Here is a 19043-nt window from a genome sequence, read left to right on the forward strand (position 1 = left end):
AGTGGTCTCCGAGTTTGGTCATGCCTGACCTGGAGCGCCTGAGACTCGTAGGCACGAGCCAGCGGTTCCGGGCCAATCTCCGTGCGGCCGCTGGGCCTTATTCTCAGAGTCCGCGCCCGGGCTGGGCGAGGTGGGTGGAGGGCATGGGGAGGGGGGCGACGGCATCCCTACTTTCGGCTCCGGCTAGGGCGGGGCGCTCGGCTGGCCCGCGGCGCAGCGGCCGCCTTTCCCTTGCGCGCCTGCCGGCGGAGGCGATGGCGGCGTCGGCAATCCCGGCTCTTGGCACAACGCCTGGCGGCCGGCCCAAGGCGAGGAGTGGCTTCCAGGAAGCGGGCGGAGGAGTGTTCCAGCCGAGTCTCGCCGTCGCTGCGGCCCCGTGCGCTCCGAGTGGCCCGGTCCCAGCCCCTCGCCGGGTTTCGTCGCGTCCCCGGCGCCCCAAGCTCGGGCTGAGAGCGCAGTGCCCGCGCAGGGGCCGACGGACGCCAGGGCGCGCCGTGCACTTGCCGGGCGGTGCAGGTGGCGGCGCGCGCCCTCCGCCTCTGGGCCGGGGCCAGCGCGGCGCTCCGCGCGCCCAGAGGGGGCGGGAGAGGCAGGCGGGGCGGCCCCCGTCCCAGCCCCATTTAACTTCGCGGCGGCGGCGGCGGCAGCGGGGACTGCGGCGCCGCGGACTGGAGGCCGGCGTCGGGGAAGGTGCTGGTTCCGGATTCCGCACGAGGTGTTGACGGGGCCGCTCTGCCTGCCTCTCCTCAGGGAGCGCCGCGCCCGCGCTGCCCCTGTGCCGCACGTCCCAGACGCTTCTGCAGCGCAAGGTGGGTGCCCCGAACTCAGTGCGGGAGCGCCCCACAGGGGCCGGGGAAGGCTCTTCTCAGGGGGATAAGACTCGGAGCAGCGGCCTCTAAGCAAAGTTGGGGGGCTCGGAGCGGGGAAACTTGCTGGACCTGGCGGGCTTCAGGACTGGGGGCGCTCCGCAAGGCTTGGAGACCTCGGGGCGAGTGCGCTCCGTGGAGCTCTAGAGTCTTCGGGGAGAGACTTTAGAGGTCCCCTGCGGGTCGGAAGGCGCTCCTGATAATGGGGCAACTCCGCAGGGCGAGGATTCTCAGAAATGGGAGTTTCCAGGTGGAAAACGAGCTGACTACGGCAAGTAGCCTCGAGCGTCGCGAGGTCCCGCAGATTGGCAACTGGGTCGCGAGCGTCTAGAGCGCCGAGGACTGGGGCGACGCGCCAGCTGTGGAAAGTGGGCGTGGGGTGACTGGAACGGGTGTGGAGGGGCGCTGGAGGAGCGCCTGCAAGGTAGCGGGTTGTAGGAGGAGTGTGCGCTAGGAAGGCTGGTGCGAGCAAGCGAGGGGACGCACAGTCCCAGGGCCCGGCACTCCCTTCAGCCCAGAGTCGCCGCCTCAGGTCGGAAACAGCAGCACATTTGCGGATCACATTAGGCCAGACCCTTAATGCTTTCTCCAGATGGAGAGAAGCCACCGACCCGCCCCCGGACAGCGGCTCCGCCAAGGCGCCCGCGAGGCGAAGTGAGAGTCGAGTGTGACCTCGGCTTTTCCAATCTCAACTCCTGCTAAATTCCCTGTAAAGTCTCAGGAAAACTCTGAAGAACCCCCCCTGCTGCCCTCCAGATCTCAGCTGGTCACTGCTGGTTCTCCCCCCGTTCCTGTCAGGAGATTGAGATCCGCAGGCCACGAGACCATATCCTCCAAACGTGCGATCGGACCTGGGGCCAGGAGGGCACACGGAGTCATCCAGTGGAAAAAGAAGACCTGTGTTCCAGTCCTGGAATGATCACTATCTTGTTGTGTGAACTTACACAGGTCCTTCCATTCTCTGGGCTGGATTTTTTTTTTTTTTTGCCTGAGGTGGCAGAAGCTTGCAGGTGTCCTAATCCTTGGTTCCATGCTGGCCCCATGCTTCCAGAGTCAGATGCCTATAGCCACACCCTGCTCCAGACAAATGGGCCGGAGGTGGCTGTTGTAGGGAAGCCTCAGTTCTGGTGAACTGAAAGTGTGGGTTGCACACTGGAGACAGGTCCAGCTGCCTTCCTGACCTTGATGTGGACCCATCCTAAAGGGAGCCCCAGACAGCCTGAGCCCTGTAGTAGGCAGCCCCTTCCTGGATCAACACAGACCTTTCTAACACGTTGTCTGGGGTTCAGGTACCTCACTCTGGCTGGTCTGTTGAGTAAATCATGAGTGTTGCCACCTGAACCAGAGCTGGTTGGAAACCATCTTTCTCTTCTTTTGTAGGCTGCAGGTGAGGCTCCCAGGAGACTGGGCCTCATGGCTTCCTGGAAGAGCTCCTGGTGGCTGCTGATGTGGATGGCCTTGGTGCGCTCTGCCCTTCTGCAGGTAATAGGCAGAGGAAGGGAAATAGTGGGCATCTCTTTGTTTACTTAGGAGCGTTACTCTAGACCACCTAAGATCTGGTATGATGGGTTGTAATCCTACATAGGAGAGAATCTAACTTTCTGTCTTACCTCCAGCAAATAGTGTTTCTGGTTGGCTTAGCTGTATGGATGATCCAGATCCCTTGGGTCCTATCTTGAGTCTTGACCAGGGCCCTGAAACCGCTGTGGATGCCATGTACCTGTGATGACCTGCGGATGTGATGGATCCTGTCTTTTTGAATTAGAATGTCTGTCTGCTTGTGCCCAGTATAGACTGGACTGCTGGATGCCAGGACCCAATGAATGGGTAGAAACCAGGCTCTGACCTTCAGCTCAGCTACCAAGTAAGAGAGCTGAGTTTACTTCTATAAACACATCACACTTTTTTGCAGCTTTTTTTTTTTTTTTGGTTTCCTATCTTTGCCGTCAAACTGGGAGGTCCTAGCATATGCATTGCATCCTTATTTGGACATATTCAAACCAAGGACTGGAGGCAGTGCTCTAAGAGACAATAGGGGGTAATGGACACAGTGGCAAACTGGAGAGCTTGTGCTGTTTATTTACAGCCACCTATTCTCCCTGAGCCCTGGTGGTGCGGTGGTTAAGTACTCAGCTTCTAACTGAAAGTGTGGCAGTTTGAGCCTACCCAGTGGCTCCATGGAAGAAAGACCTGGCAATCTGCTCCTGTAAAGATTACAGTCTAGAAAACCCTGTGGGGAAGTTCTGTTCTGTCACAGGAGATTGCTGTGAGTCAAAACTGACCTGACGGCACCTAACAGCAGCTACTCCCTGTGTGCAAATGGGAAACATGCTAGGCACTAACTGAAAGGTTCAAAGTTTGAGTCCATCGAGAGGCACCTCAGAAGAAAGTCCTGGTTTTTTACTTCTGAAAAACCATCCATTGAAAGCTCTGTGGAGCTCAGTTCTCCTCTAACACACGGGGCCTTCATGAGTCAGGACCTACTTGATGTCAACTGGTTTGGGTTCTGCTCAACTCCAGCTGATCATTGCCAAGTGGAAATGCAAGCCCAGGATTGCCACATATTTTTATTTTTCAAGATAATTGGAACATCTAGATTCCCTGTGAAATCTCCCAATTTTCAAAGCATTGAAAGCCAGACAAATATGTTTGCAGCCTAGATTCAGCCAAGCAATTTGCAAGCCCAGGTCTAAAAGGTGCAGAAACTAACACCCGTTGCTGTTGAGCAAATTCCGAGTCATAGTAACTCCATGGGACAGGATAGAACTGCTGCACAGGGTTTCCAAAGAGCAGCTGGTGGATTCGAACTGCTGACCTTTAGGTTAGCCGCTGAGCTCTTAACCATGGCACCACCAGGGCTTTGTATGTGTCCTGAGGGCTGCTGCTAGCTCATACAGTTCCTTTGTGTGAATTAGAACAAAGCAGCCTCCACCTGCACGTGTCACTTCTCAGGCACCTGGATTGGTGGCCTGCCTATCCTCAGGGCTAGCAAAGAGCCTGACACTTGATAAGGGCTTCAATGCCTGCTAATGAGCATGCATGCATGAATAAATATACTCGCCCTGGAATAAATTAATCAGACTTCTCTGCCTCTCCTTGTACTCTCCAGGCCTTAGTGCTTCTAAGACTTCTTTGAGCTCCAGTGTCCCATGATTTCTGTGACGCATACAGAACTGGCTAGCGAAGTATGTCCTGTGCCCCATTATCCCATTTTATTGATGCTGCCCCATAATCACATCTTAATAGATATCTTTTGTTAGAACAAAAGTCTCTTCAGGGTAATTTTGAGGGTTTCTCTGGCCAGCGAGGGGTAGTGTTGTGGCCATAAAGTGGATGCTTGCAGATCTGAAACAGGCTAGGAGCGCTTCAGAGATTTGTTCCTGGTCAAACAGGGCTGAGGCTTCAAGGCACAGCATTTCATTTTTCTTTTGCCCTGTAAAACTTAAATGTGCTTTGAGGCAGTCTGTTGACCTTTGGCCAAGGGCAGTGTTTGCCCAGCTTGAATCACTCACTGATCTCTTTTGGATTTTTCCATATCTGTGTGCCTCTGGAAGTGATATTTCTGTGTATCACTGCAATGTGCGTAGGTCATAAAATGAGATTTCAGACCAGTGGTCTCCATCATCCACACCACCCACTGTTTGAGTCCTGGCTTCGCCGCTTCATTACCACGTGACACCAACATCTTTGTCTCTCAGTTTCCACATCTGTAAACTGTGTATCTACCCCCTAGAATTGTTTGTAGGAGTTAATCCAGTAGAAAAGCAGTATCTAGCACATAAGTGCACAATATATTGTTGCCTTTCTGCTGTTCTGCTGCTGGTTGGTAGTATTTGCAGCAAGCACAATGCCTGTAATTTCTGCTGTGGAGCTGTAGGGGGCTCTCAAGAGGCATCAGCTGGAGGGGTGAAGATGCTGTAGAAGATGGGAGGAGATGGGGACTGATCTCTGGGGAGGGTTCTTGCAGCTGTGGGCCTTGTGCTGGGCTCAAGGCCAGAGCAGCCCCATGATGGACTCAAAGAATGTTCTAGCGAAGCAGCTTGGGTAGGTCAGTCATGGGGCCCTGCCGGTGGATTGGACACTCAGTTATCTCCCTAGGTTCAGCTTGGGTTTGATTCAGAGCTGACCCTGTGAAGTATCCTGTGATTTTGGCCTCAGGGAGGGAGGCCAGTGCTTAAGGTGTCCTTTAGCTTCTGATCTTGACTTTGAAGTGCTGCCACCAGGTGGCTGATAGTCAACAGATTTAAGCTGAGCCACAAGGAGCATGGGATGTTCCAGCTAATTTAATAAAAATTGGGTTTTATTCAGTCAGCTAAACCTTAAACTTTCATGTTCATTGACCACAAGTAATCATGATAGATAGCAGAGAAAGGCATGAGGTTAGCAGTCTCGTGTTTTTCTAACTCATTTTGACCATTTCTGGAGGAACTCACTTTTTCCGTCACCCAGACAGCTGGACACTCCTCTCTACTTCTTGTCTCAGAGGCCCTGGAAGTTTCCTCTTGCTCGAGTCCTCTCCTTAGGGACCACAATCTTCCCTGAGAAGGCAGCTGCTACTGTTCCAGCTCTCTTTTCCAGGCTGGAGTGTTCCGGAGCTTTTCAAACTCTTCCTGGCACCTTGAGGATGAATCTGGGTCATCTGTCCCCCAACTTCCAAGTTGCTCCTCATTTTTCTCTTGCCCAGGAGAGGAATAAACAACTCCATCTGTCTACTAATTTAATGGTTGTAGAATGGTGTCCTAGCTGCCTGGCAAGCTCCTCTAGAAATTTTTTTTTTACTTTGGTCATTAGGCTTACTATTATCTCTTTAAGCAATCATATCCAGGTGGCTTCATGCAAATCCGAGAGGCCCCCAACCATGTATTCCTCTTTGGAGGTGCCATACTGCTCAGATTCTCTGGTAAAATCCTGCCCTGCTTCCCTGACTCTGAATGGAATAGCCTCTTCTGAAAGCTGACTTGATCTTTGGGATCAAGTTCCTCAGAGCCATAGACATCTATTGGAACACATCCCTCAAGGTGACAGTTTTGAAAAGCAGGAGACATTTGGGTGAAGAAGTTCTGAGAGCTTGTTGGAAGAATTGTGTTGTAACTCTGTGGTGACCTCCTATGCATGGAAAGGGATTTTGAAAAATTTCAGAACACAACTTGTAAAATAAACAGTATCTGAATTGGCTCAGATCCTGTCCCCTGAGTCTTGTTAGTGCGTAAGTATTGGACTGAACGGTTTTACGTTTTGTTTCTACCATCATGAGGCTGGAGGCTGGTGTGGGAGGCTGATCCTGCACAGGGCTTTGAGATGGGGTGGGCACAGGAGGTCAGGTGGTCTTGGGAGAGGCCCTCCTAGCTCCTGTTGCCTTGATCATTATAATACAGGCTGAGCTGCTGGGCAGAGAGTGTGGAGGCCCTTTGGGTGAGTGATAGGCTGAATAATGACCTCCAAATATGTCCATGTCCTAATCCCTGGAACCTATAAATGTCACCTGATCTGGAAAAAGGGACTTTGTAGATGCAATTACGGGTCTTGAGTTGGGGAGATTATTTTGGATTAAAAAAAAAAAAAAGGCAACCAAAACCATTGCCATTGAGACGATTCCAACTCATAGCGACCCTATAGTCAGAGTAAGACTGTCCTGTAAGGTTTCCAAGGAGCAGCTGGTAGATTCAAACTGCTGACCTTTTGTTTAGCAGGTGTAGCTCTTAACCACTGTGCCACCAGGGCTCTTGGATTAGATAATCACCACAGTCTTTAAGAGGGATGAAGGAGGAGTCAGGCAGAGGAAGTAGGAGATGTGATAATAAAAACCAGAGATTGGAGCAGTGCAGCCAGGAGCTAAGGGATGCTCGCAGCCTCTAAAAGTTGGCAGAGGCAAGGAATAGGTTTTCTCCCAGGAACATCCAGAAGGAACCAGCCTTGCCAACACCTTGGTTTTAGTCCTACACAAGACTAAAGTCCCTATAGAACTGTAAGAGAATAAATTTCTGTTGTTTTAAGTGACTAAATTTGGGTAATTTGTTACAGAAGCAATAGGAAACTAATATGGGATGTCAGGGTGGACTTTGAATCTTGACTCCTCCCTACCGCCAACCCAGGCATCCTTTCTCCAGTACCCCAATACCCCAGAAACAAAAATTGGTGCTGAGAGACGCTAGAAAAGCCACAGAGTTGACATGAGACAAGAGAAGTGCCATTTGAGGGCTGGTGGCCTAGCCTGGGTCTATGGTGGCCCCTAGACTGCCTTATTCACCTTTCACAGCAGTCATTCAGGTTCCGCATTACCCATTATGTTGCTATCACACTGATCTTATCAACTGTGGGCAGCGAGGGTGGAATCCCAGAAAAGGCAGCCCTTGGATCAGGGTTCCGAGAACTCACTCTGTGGCTGAATCAGCTTAGGACGGCCCTGATTCTGAAATGCTACAAAAATTCCCACCAGGTCAGCCTGGATTTGGCTGGGTTTGGTACCTTGGTAAGTCAGAGCCTGGGTGTCTGTGGGCATTGTCCCCTCTTGGGTGATCCAAGAGGTTTGGGCCTTTGAAAGACAGGTGTAACAGATTCGTTGAGAAGTCTCAGCTGGGTGGGATATAAATACGGAGCGAGTTGCTAGCTCTAGCTGTGTCTTTCCTGCCCTGTAATGAAATCTTGGGCAGATTCACTTTCAGTCATTAAAAGCCCAGTACAACTTAAAATGTTGGTTTCTCACTTGATTTAAATCTCTTCTCATCCCTTTCCTCTAGTCTTGGCTTGATGGATGGCTCCGGGTATCTAATGTGGGGTATGGCTGTTTCCATTCTCTTGTTCGTTCACCATGGCATGGTGAGGGGGTTGTGGGAACTGGTTCTGGGATACTTAGTTTTGTTTCTTCTGGGTCCAGCTTTTCTAGGGTTGGAAACAAGGAGAGGGGATAAGGAAAAGAGCAAACAGCTCTTAACTGAATGCCTCTTTCTGGTAGCTGCTGGTGCTTCTCTAGCTACCACTGACTACTATGACCTCTGGGTAGCCTGTGTGAGTTCTTTAGAGGGCTCAGCTGGACCTACTTTCCCTGTGGCAGAAGGTCTAGCTCTGGCTTATTTCATTCTGCTGGGGTCTTCTCACCAGCGGGCAGCCCTTTTGGGTGGCGTGCTGGCAGGATAGTTCAAACCCTGTTCCCTTTGGTGTTGTCCACTTAATCCATAGGAAATGCACATGTCCTTGCTGTTCCAGACATTGGGAGTCCAGGATGCTCCTATGCTGCCTCCTCTCTCTGTCTCACCAACTCCTCTCAGTTCTCAGTTTGTTGGCTTGATAGACCCAGGGACAGATCAGTAGATCCACTGAATTACCAGTGTCTTTTAAGAAAAAAAAAGAAAAAAAAAACGTTTTTTCTTTCAGGTACCCCCCCAATCTCTAAATCTCTAAGAGCAATTCCCTTTGTCTTCATTGCACCTCAGTCCTTCTTTAAGATGGGGAAGGGAGTGAGGTGGTGGCTGGTGATGACAAGGATTGTTTTGTCCTTTCTTAGTGAGCTCTGTGGGAAGTGTCTGGCCTTATGTTGGTAGCTCTCTTTAGAATGTGGCATTCTTAGCTGCTCTTGTTCTCAACTTTGGGTCTTAAAATCAAATGTTTTGGCATCAGGAAAAGTCCCATTGGAAAAAAAAATGTATGTATATTTATTTATTGTGCTTTAGGTGAAAGTTTATGGAGCAAATTAGTTTCTCACAGAACAATTCATGTGTTGTTTTGTGATATTGGTTGCCAACCCCACCACATATCAACACTTTCCTTCTCAACCTTGGGTTCTGTATTTCCATTCATCCAGCTTTCTTGTCCCCTCCTGCCTTCTTGTGCTTGCCCCTGGGCTGATGTGCCCATTTAGTTTTGTATACATGGTTGAACTGCATGTGTTATTGTTTGTTTTATAGGCCTGTGTAATCTTTGGCTGAAGGGTGAACCTCTGGAGTGACTTTAGTATTGAGTTAAAAGGGTGTCCAGGGGCCATACCCTCGGGGTTTCTGTGTAGTCTATGTCAGACCAGTAAGTCTGGTCTTTTTTTTTGGAGTTTGAATTTTGTTCTACACTTTTCTCCAGCTCTGTCTGGGATCTTCTATTGTGATCCCTATCAGAGCATTCGGTGTTGGTAGCCAGACACCATCTAGTTGTATTGGATGTGGTCCGGGGGAGGCTGTGGTAGTTGTGGTCCGTTAGTCCTTTGGACTAATCGTTCCTTTGTGTCTTTGGTTTTCTTCATTTTCCCTTGCTCCAGACAGGGTGGGACCAGTAGATGTATCCTAGATGGCTGTTCATAAGCTTTTAAGATGCCAGACACTACTCGCCGAAGTAGGATGTAGAACATTTTCTTTATAAACTATGTTATGCCAGTTGAGCTAGATGTCCCCCCTAGACCATGGCCTCTAGGCCTCAGCCCAGTAACTCGGTCCCTCAGGGAGTTTGGATGTGTCTATGAATCTTCTATGACTTCACCTTGGTCAAGTTGTCCAGACTTCCCCAGTATTGTGTATTGTCCTGCTCTTCACCAAAGTTACCACTTATCTATTGTGTAGTAACCATCAAAAATTGCTTCTTTCTGTGTATAAAACTTTTCATGGGTTTTTATAATAGTGGTCTCATGTGATTGACTTATTTCATTCAGCACAGTGCCCTCCAGATTCATCCTGGTTTTGAGATGTTTCCCAGATTCATCATTGTTCTTTATCGTTGGGTAATATTCCATTGTGTGTATGTACCATAGCTTTTTTTATCCATTCATCCGTTGATGGGCACTTGGGTTGTTTCCATCTTTTTGCTATTGTGAATAATGTTGCAGTAAACATGGGTGTGCATATGTCTATTTATGTGATGGTTTTTTATTTCTCTAAGATATGTTTCTAGGTGTAGGATTGCTGGATCACATGGTATTTCTATTTCTAGCTTTTTAAGGAACTGCTGTATTGTTTTCCAAAATGGTTGTTCCATTTTGCAGTCCTATCAGCAGTGCATAAGAGTTCCAGTCTCCCTGAAGCCTCTCCAACATTTGCTATTTTTATTTTTTGGTTCATGTCAGTAATGTCGGGGTGAGATGGCATCTCATTATAGTTTTGATTTGCATTTCTCTAATGGCTAGTGATCACGAGCATTTCCCAATGTGTCCGTTAGCCACCGGAATGTCTTGTGAAGTGCCTGTTCATAGTTGCCCATTTTTTTAATGGATTAGTTGTCTTTTTAATGAATACATGTCAGATTTTCCTATAGATTTTCGAGATTAGACCTTTGTCAGATATGTCATAGCCCCAAATTTTTTCCCAGCCTGTAGGTTCTCTTTTTACTCTTTTGGTGAAGTCTTTTGATGAGAATAAGTGTTTAATTTTTAAAAGATTCCAGTTATCTAGCCTATCTTCTGATGCTTGTATATAGTTAGTTCTGCTTTGTATCCTACTGAATATGTTTTATTAAGGTTAGACATGTTGGCTGTAGTCTCAGGGCAAATTCTGTGTTGGTGGTTTTGTTCGTCTTAATTGTTCTGGTTTCATCAACTCTGTGCTTGGTGATGGTTCTGGTCTTGGGGGATGGTTCTGGTCTTAGTGGTTCTGGATATGTTGGTGGTTCTGGTCTTGGTGACATTTTTCTGTTGGCGGCTGTAATCTTGGTTAAGGTTCTGGTATTAGTGATTCTTGTCTTTGTGGCAGCTCTGGTGGCAGTTTTTCCCTCTTCTGTTGCAAACAGTAATCCCAACCTTCAGCGTTCGTGCCATCTTTGTTAAGTCAGAAGGAAGAACCTGAGCTTGGGGGATTGTTGAGAGCTACTGACATCTCCTGCTACCTCCAAACCATTCCTGTGTCCCAGGAGAAGGAGGGCGGCTGACTCAATTCTGAGATGGGAGCCTGTGGCAATTCCTTCTGGATTGAATTGGGTCCTACATGAGCAATGGTTAAAGATCCATAAACCTTTTGTGTTCACACCTTACAACAGGTTCTTATGATAACAGTTCATTCATGGTAGGACCATTTTTTTGTGTGTCCTTTTCATCTCTTTCTCTCTTCACTCTCATATGCACGGTCTTCGTATCTTTTCTTTTTTTAATGTGGCAAAAATACACACCAAAACAGTTGCTCAATTCAACACTTTTTACAGGTAAAATTCGGTGACATTGAGTATATTCTTCATATTGTACAACCGTTAACACTATCCTTTTTCTAATTATTCTTCCACGGTTGAGTGACCTCCATATCTTTTGATCATCCTTCTTCAGGACTCCCCAGTCAAATTCACTAATACTCCTGTTGTTCCCTGTCTGGGGAAAAGGCTAAAAAAAAATGACAGTCAGCTGAGCTCATTGCGATAATTTGACATTCCATCTTGCTGCTTTTAACCGTCAGCGATATCACTGACGGTAGAAAGTGAGAATCCAGTGGCAGAATGAATGGGAACACTGCCCTTGTTTGGCATCTGTGATACCTACAGTCCTTGTTCTCTTTCTACCTCTCTGACCATTCTGTCTCCAGGCTCCTTCTCTGGCTCACCTATGGCTCTTCTTAAATGCTTCTGAAGTCCGGAGTGCTCTCCCCGTGTAGCCTCATTCACTCTCCTGGTTTTGTCTCTAGAGGTTTCTGTCTGGGGTTTATCACAAGAGGACCCAGGTCTCATAATGATGTAGGCTTTCACATTTAGGCTTTTGATGTTCTTTTCATAGAGAATTATACATATACTGAAAAGACAAATTGTCCGTTATTTTACATTAACTGTTAAATATAAACATTAAAAATAAAACACAAGCTCAATAACCCTTTTTTGGATTTTGCTTAAAATATACATATATTAAACAAATATGTATATTTAAAATATGTATATGCTTAAAATACGTATATATATATTTAAACTCAAAGGACAGTCCAAAATGGAAGTGGCCCCCATATCTCTGAGAGGTTCTGTTTGCTTCTTTCATGAGTAACAGACCAGTATATCCAAGAACTACTATCCACCTCCACCACAATGTCTTCCTGGGGCCCTAAGCACAACACTTTCCAAACCAAATTCCTCATCTCCCTCTCAGCTCTGTCTCAGTGCCTGGCTTCTCCATCAGCCAGTTATTCAAACCAGAAATCCTGGGATCACTCTAGATGCCTTCTTTTCTGTTACTTCTGCCCTGTGCCCTTGGCCATTAACTCTCATTTGTGTCATCTCAGCAATGTCTGTCTAATCTGTTTCCTCCTCTCTGTTTCCGTTGACGTGGTATGTTTGAAGAGTAGGGTAGATGGGAACATGGAGTATGAGATAAGGATATACACAGACCATCTGTGGCTATCCTGGAGAGGTCCTTGAAGAGCATGCTAAAGACTTATTCAGTAGTCAGCACAGTCCTGAGGGTATTGATCAGGAGGTGATGGAAGGCACCCTTAATATTCCGTTGATCCACTGGGGATGCACTTGAGCAAAGGATACTCAGGCTAGTAATGATGAGGCCTTAAGCTCAGGCGAATACAATGGTAGGGAATTAGTGGTAGACAAGAAGAGATGAATATGGAAACCATTTCAGAACCTGATATGATAGAACTTGACAAGTAATTTCATGAAGTTGAGGGAGAGAAAAGAATTCCTTTAGGCTTCGAGTAAGTTTTAGGGGCACACAAAGGTGAAAATTTACCCTGATATTGTGAAATGATTGGTTACCTTTGAAGGAATAGGTTCAGAGGGTTGACGTAGATTGAGAAGGTGAGTCACTAGGTAAAGGAAACGTAGATTTTTCTTTAGAAATAAATATTTCAATATATCTGTAGAACAAAGAGAAGGGGCCAGGAGAAAGGGAGGGATTAAAGATGTAAGAGGAAAAAACTAATTATATGTGATTGTTTCATAACAGAAAAAAAAAAAGGTAGGCAGTGTTCTTTCATGGTGTTGCTAATGAATCTCAAAGCACCAAAGCTACCATCTTATGGAAACCACATTTCAAGGTTGATGATTGTGATTACTCTCAGTTTATTTTTACAAAGATGCTAATTTCCATAAATAGCATGGAAGCCTAAAGCAATTTCCTCTCCAACTATTTTATGCAGTTACTTTCTGGAATTTGTCAGGACTGAACAGCTTCAGCCAATGTATGCTATAAATTATCATGGTCAAATACTCAGAAACGTATTCTTCTTCCAGGCCTTCATTTATAAATATAATAGCTTTTTATTTTAAAAACAAGATGAATAACTACATTTTATTAATAAAAAATATTTATAGTTTTAAGGGACTGTTTAAATTCTTTTCTCTCTCTCTAAAAATTATCTTTGTGGTTTTTCCTCCCACTCTGGTTTAAAAACATAAAACATTCATTATAAAAAAAACTTGGAAAACACAGTAAAGAACAAAGATGAAAATAAACATCATATTTAATTCTACCGATTATCAAGATTTTGTTGTATGTACTTCTAATATTCTTTTTAGAATATCAGCAGATATACGTATACTTTTGAAAGTGATTATACTGTATTTTGATTATAACTATTATTTTAAATTTAACAATGTGAGAAATACTTCTACACATCATTAAATCTTTTTCTATAATGTCTTCATTGTATTTCATCATTTGGATATGCTGTAAGTTTTATTAACTAATTTTTTACTGTTGAACATTTAAGCTGGTCACAGTTTTTTTGCTCTTGCAAATAATGCTGGTATAAATATCCTTGCATATCCATATTTGCTCACATTTTTCATCATTTTTTTTTAATCCATTCCTAGAAAATATATTTATAGAGGATAATTTTGGGGTCAAAAGCTATGTCAGGTTTTAAGACCTTTGATTTGTAGTATCAAATTGCCTTCCAAAGGAGCCCTGCTGGTACAGTGGTTAAGCACTTGGCTGCTTACTGAAAGGTCAGTGGTTCGAACCCACCACTGCTCCATGGGAGAAAGATGTGGCAGTCTGCTTCAGTAAAGGTTTACAGCCTTGGAAACCCTATGGTTTCATAGTGTCGCTATGAGTCAGAATCGATTTGACGGCAATGGATTCGGTTTTTGGGTTTTGGAATCACCTTCCAGAAAGTTTCTATCTAAGTGCATTATGTTTAACTAATATTTTATTGTGTTTTTGGCGACTGTTCTTAGTCAACAGTTTATTTCTACACAAATTGTTCACTGACTTGGTTGCATTCTTCACAATGTGTGAACGTTCTCATTATTTCTGTACTGGTTGCTCCATTTCCATTAATCTAGTTTCCTTGCCCCTTATATTCTCGTCTTTGTTTTAAGGTAATTGTTGATCATTTGGTCTCATATAGGTTTAAAGGATCACAATACTTACAGGTATGCTCACTATTTTGTGAGCCAACCTGTTGTTTAGCTACAAGGTGACCTCAGGGGTTAGTTTTGGTTCAAAGTCTGAAGAATTACCTCAAGGCAATAGTCTCCAGGAGTCCTACAATGTCAACCAGTCCAGCAAGCCCTTTTTTTTTTTTTTTGGAATTTAGGCTGTGGCTGCTAAACAAAAGGTTGGAAGTTGAAATCTACTTGGTGCTCCTTGGAAACTCTCTGGGACAGTTCTACTCTGTCACATAGGGTTGCTATTGAGTCAGAATCGACTTGACGGCAATGGTTTTTTTTTTTTTTTAATTCGAAATTTTTCTTCCATTCTAATGGTCTATGGGTTATGGCCCTGATTAGAACTGTCACTAGTGGTACTGGACACGATCTAGTTCTTCTGGTCTCAGGGTAGATGAGGCTGTGATTCATGTAGATTAGTTGTCCTGTAGACTAGTTCTTCTTTGAGTCTTTGGTTTCCTTCTTTGTCTTTTGCTCTGGATGAGTAGAAACCATATAGTTGTATCTTGGATGTCTGCCCGCAAGCTTTTAAGACCCAGACACTACTCACCAGACTAGGAACTATCAATGTGTATTCTTACCTTGCAACCCAGCATAGTTAAATATAAGATTTAAACAAATCTTAGTGAGGGACTCTTAAAAATATTTTGGGACATGTATATTACTGCTTTTGTGTATTGCTTCCTAAGACATTAGGAAAAAAAAACAGGTTTTCATCTTCATACTTTTTACCTGTGTTTCTTATTGAGAATGTCTTATTAAATTTGGAAGTATTCTTTATCCACAAAGAGTATTAACCTTTTGTCTTTCATATGTTACAAATAATTTTCCCATTTTTAATTTGTATTTTATTTTTATTTATTATAATTTTGGTATACTGACATGTGAAATTTCCAAGTGATTTAATCTATTAGTCTCTTAATTTATGAATTCTGCTTTTGCATCATGCTTAGTCATAACCTCATATGAGAGAACATATATACCCACCTGTGTTTTCTTCTAGTCTTTTTTTTTTTTAATATTTAAATCTTTATTTTAGAATATATTTTAGTCAGTTAATCTGTCAATGGGATAATACTATACTTTTGAAATTGTTTTAGCTTTCTAATGTGTTTTGTATCTTCCTGTCCCCTCATTAGTACAGTTTTGGCTAGTCTAGAAAATCTTTAAATTATTTATTCAAATTCCAAGAACAAAAAATCTGGTGTTTTAAATGACATATGGTATGATAGAGAAGTAGCAAGAATGACTTCCCTCAAAACCACATAAAAGTATCAAACAACAACAACAATAAAGAGAACAAAATTTACCTCCAATGAAACAAAGAAATGGCTTCAGTCCCCAGACATGAACTGTGATGTATTTTTTTCTGATTACTGTGAAGTCTAGATCTGAGTGAGGGAGGATGCTGAAGGCCGACATGTGTCTCCTTGGATTGTGAGCAGGATTCAGATTTCCTAAGAATGGCTGTCACAGTTGGGCCCATCGAATAAACTTTTAGGTGGGACAGTGAAATCAGGATCTTTGAGTGGAACTTGGACGAAGTGAATATTGTCCCTAGAGAAGCTCAGTTTGAGACAAATAATGGCAAGGGAAATAGAGCTGAAAGGAAAACCATACGTACACAGAATTTTTGTCTGTATGCACAGTACAGCCTTTTCCAGATGGATAATGCTGGAAGTGAAGTGGGTTAAAGATAGAGGAAGCAGCACTTTCTAGAACAAAGAACGTATGAATTTAAGGGGCTTTGTACATAACTCATTGGCTTTTGCATGTCGATAACAAAGGGAAGGTGTGACTCTAGGGAGAAGGATATAACATATTTAGTGAGAGGATGAGCAAGACAAAAAAGCAGAATTGGTGCTCTAGACTCCTCTAGTTCGTTCCCTACCTCACACCCACGTCCTCTTCATGCTATTCTTCAATAAAAACTGGCCCCATTAGAAGCAACAAAAATAAACATAATGGAATAAATGACTGGGGACATGCTGGCCAGGTTAGATGTTCTAGAAGATGAAATGTGAAAAACAAAACAAAAAAAAAATGATTATAGAAAAAATAACAAAGGGAATCTAACATATGGATAGTTAATATTTCTGAAAAATAGAACAGAAAAATATTCAACAATGTAATTAAGGAAAAATTTTCTCATTCTTTTCCTTCAAGTCTTTGTATATATTGCTTCTGGACCTTTGACATTGAGTGCTTGCTGGAGAGAAGTCTGTGGCCGATCTGATTTCTTCCCTTGTATGTGCCTCACTTTGTCTACCACTATATGTACATGATTTCTTCTTTGTCCCAAAGTTTCATCTCTTCATCAGGGCATTATGTAAACAGTTTTTGATGTAAGTAATTTTTTTTTCTTGTGTGTGTGTATGTATGTAGGGGGTCTTTATTGCAGGAGGTTTTTAATGTGGTTTTCAAATTTATAATGTATTAATTTTTTTTCTCTGCCATTCTTTTCCTAAGCTCACTTTTTCTATTGTCTTAAAATGTTTTCTCTCTGAAAAAAGAGATTAGGTTGTCCATCATTATTTGTGACTGTTTTCTGGAGTAATTTATCTTGTGATACATGTTCCTTGTCTACATTTTGCTGATGTTTCTTTCTCTTTTTTAAAAATTGTATGCATTGATCTTGTGAGAGTTCTGTTCTGATGTGTATTCTTCTTTTAATGGGGCTCTGCTCCATGTGTCTCTCACCTTCCCTGGACCAGCAGGCTAACCAGCGTGTGTTCATTTCTTGGCGATGACAGACAAGAGAGCAAGCCTGAATGCACAAGGGTCTTACAAGCTTCTGCTTATGTCATGTCTGCTAAAATGCCATTGGCCAAAACAACTCACATGGCTGAAGCTAAAGTCCATGAGTAGGGAAGTACCCTCACCCACTGTGAGGCCAAAGCAAGTTATATGGCTAAGCCCAAACTCAATGGAACAGCGGGGGTATGCTCCTCCCCTGGGGACTCTGAGTATGATGGGGGGTTGGAATAATTATTTTTGAATAATAATCTAATCTACCATTGTTACAAAGCAAGGTTTGTATTGAGACTGTGGTTCCAGAAAGCGTGCTTAAATGCTATACTCACAACACCATCAAAAACTAGTATTACTGAACTGGAAAGTGTTGACACTGATGAGGACTTACAGCCAAGCCTCACTTCATGATATACCCCAGCATTATTTCATGAGATAGATGTTCATACAAAGTAGGAAGAGACTTTGATATCTTTTTTACTATCTCATTCACAACCCTAATCCTAACCCTAAACCCAAGTTTGTAGCAAGCAGGAATCCAGAAAGCAATTCTTTTCAAACACCTAGTTCAGTGTTATTTAAACTTTCTGACTGTAACCCATGGGAAGAAATGTATTTTATATCATGACTCAATGCATATACATGTATTCATATTACTGAAACAAAGGTTTCAGGAAACAATGCATATCTTTTCCTATGAGATACCCTGATTCTTGCAGTTCCTTCCTATCCCATTCCATCCCATCTAATCCCAATTGATTCCATGAAAAAGAAAGATTGCCAGTTTAAGACTTAATGAGTTAATTTCATGTCCCATTAATGGGTTGTATTCACAGTTTGGAAAAAAAAAAAAAAACTACCCTGCTTAATAGACCTCATTCCATGTTTTTGTGTATGTGTGTATTTATTCTCCATCTCTGATATTTGGCTTTGTGGGGAAGGGGTTTATAACCGAGACTCCTAGCACAACTCCCATTCTGGTTGACCATCACCTGGTATAGCTCTGCTCCCCTGGGGTGGTATCTTCTCCTGCTGAACCAACCGTTGCGAATGGTGTACACATAAAGCTACAGTTCCCAGTGTACTTGGTTATCAGGGCTCTTCAGAACTATCTAGATTCTTTTATTCCTCTGACCTAGTAACGTGATGAGCCGTATTCATAGGTTTCTTAATAGTGAATCATCCTTGTGTTCCCTAACATTAATAGTACATAGCTATGATGTACTGACTTTTTAATATTCAGCCAGATATGGCTTGCAAACATTTTGTTGCAGATTACTAGATCCATATTCATAGGTGATGTTGGTTTATACTAGATTTTTCAGGTTTTTATATCAAGATTTTTTTCTAACGTCATAAAACGAATAGGGGCACTTTCTATCAGTTTTTCGTTCCTGGATCAGTTTAAATAGCAGAGGGATAACCTGTTCCTTGAACATTTGAAAGAACCTGCCAGTACAATAAATGGGAAACAGAACCTTTTTCAGGGGAGTATTTCTTTGACAACTGTTTAACTTTTCATATAATAATTATTTTTCTTCAGGTTTTCTCCTATTTGTTTAATCGATTTTCCTATAAATCTTCTATTTCATCAAAAGTTAAAAATTTGCTTGGTCAGAGAAAAAGGGAGTATTTTATAATTGTTCAAGAGAAAAATCTTTAAGATTATTTTGCTAGTAATTTCTGATTTATTCCCTCTTTATAGAATGTGGCCCTTAAAATTGTAGTTTTTTAAGATTGTTTTAATAAAGGTGCTCAATTTCATGGATGTTCCAAGGATATTTGACAATTTGATATTTTTGTAAGTTTTCATGAATATTTGACAAGAAATTGTATTCTATTAAAACCAAACCAAACACATTGCCGTCAAGCCAATTCTGGCTTATAGCAACCCTATAGGACAGAGTAGAACTGCCCCACAGGATTTCCAAGGAGCCACTGGTGGATTTGAACTGCCGACCTTTTGGTTAGTAGCCAAACTCTTAACCACTGTACCACCAGGGCTCATTCTCTGTACTAGGGAATATTATTCCACTATCCCCTTTCATTCTTCACTGCTCTCTCTCCTTACTCTTTACTCACTCTGCACACCTGACTCCTGTTTAGTTCTAGTGGGGCACTGCCTCTCTTGTTGTCTTGTCCCCT

At 43.6% G+C, this 19043-nt stretch overlaps 1 protein-coding gene across 4 annotated transcripts in view; it reads left to right on the top strand.

Annotated features, from left to right (window-relative positions):
* Positions 1 to 688: 688 nt before the first annotated feature.
* The window catches only part of ADAMTSL3 (ADAMTS like 3), a 416580-nt gene continuing 398225 nt past the window's right edge, over positions 689 to 19043 (top strand). For all 4 annotated transcript variants that reach the window (XM_064267196.1, XM_010593790.3, XM_064267194.1 and 1 more), the window contains exons 1-2: positions 689 to 809; positions 2247 to 2348. In XM_064267196.1, the coding sequence (XP_064123266.1) occupies positions 2280 to 2348 (69 nt within the window). In that variant the 5' untranslated portion in view covers positions 689 to 809; positions 2247 to 2279. The remainder of the gene's footprint in view (positions 810 to 2246; positions 2349 to 19043) is intronic.

This window comes from Loxodonta africana, chromosome 13 (genome assembly GCF_030014295.1).
Source record: "Loxodonta africana isolate mLoxAfr1 chromosome 13, mLoxAfr1.hap2, whole genome shotgun sequence".
Classification (NCBI taxonomy): domain Eukaryota; kingdom Metazoa; phylum Chordata; class Mammalia; order Proboscidea; family Elephantidae; genus Loxodonta; species Loxodonta africana.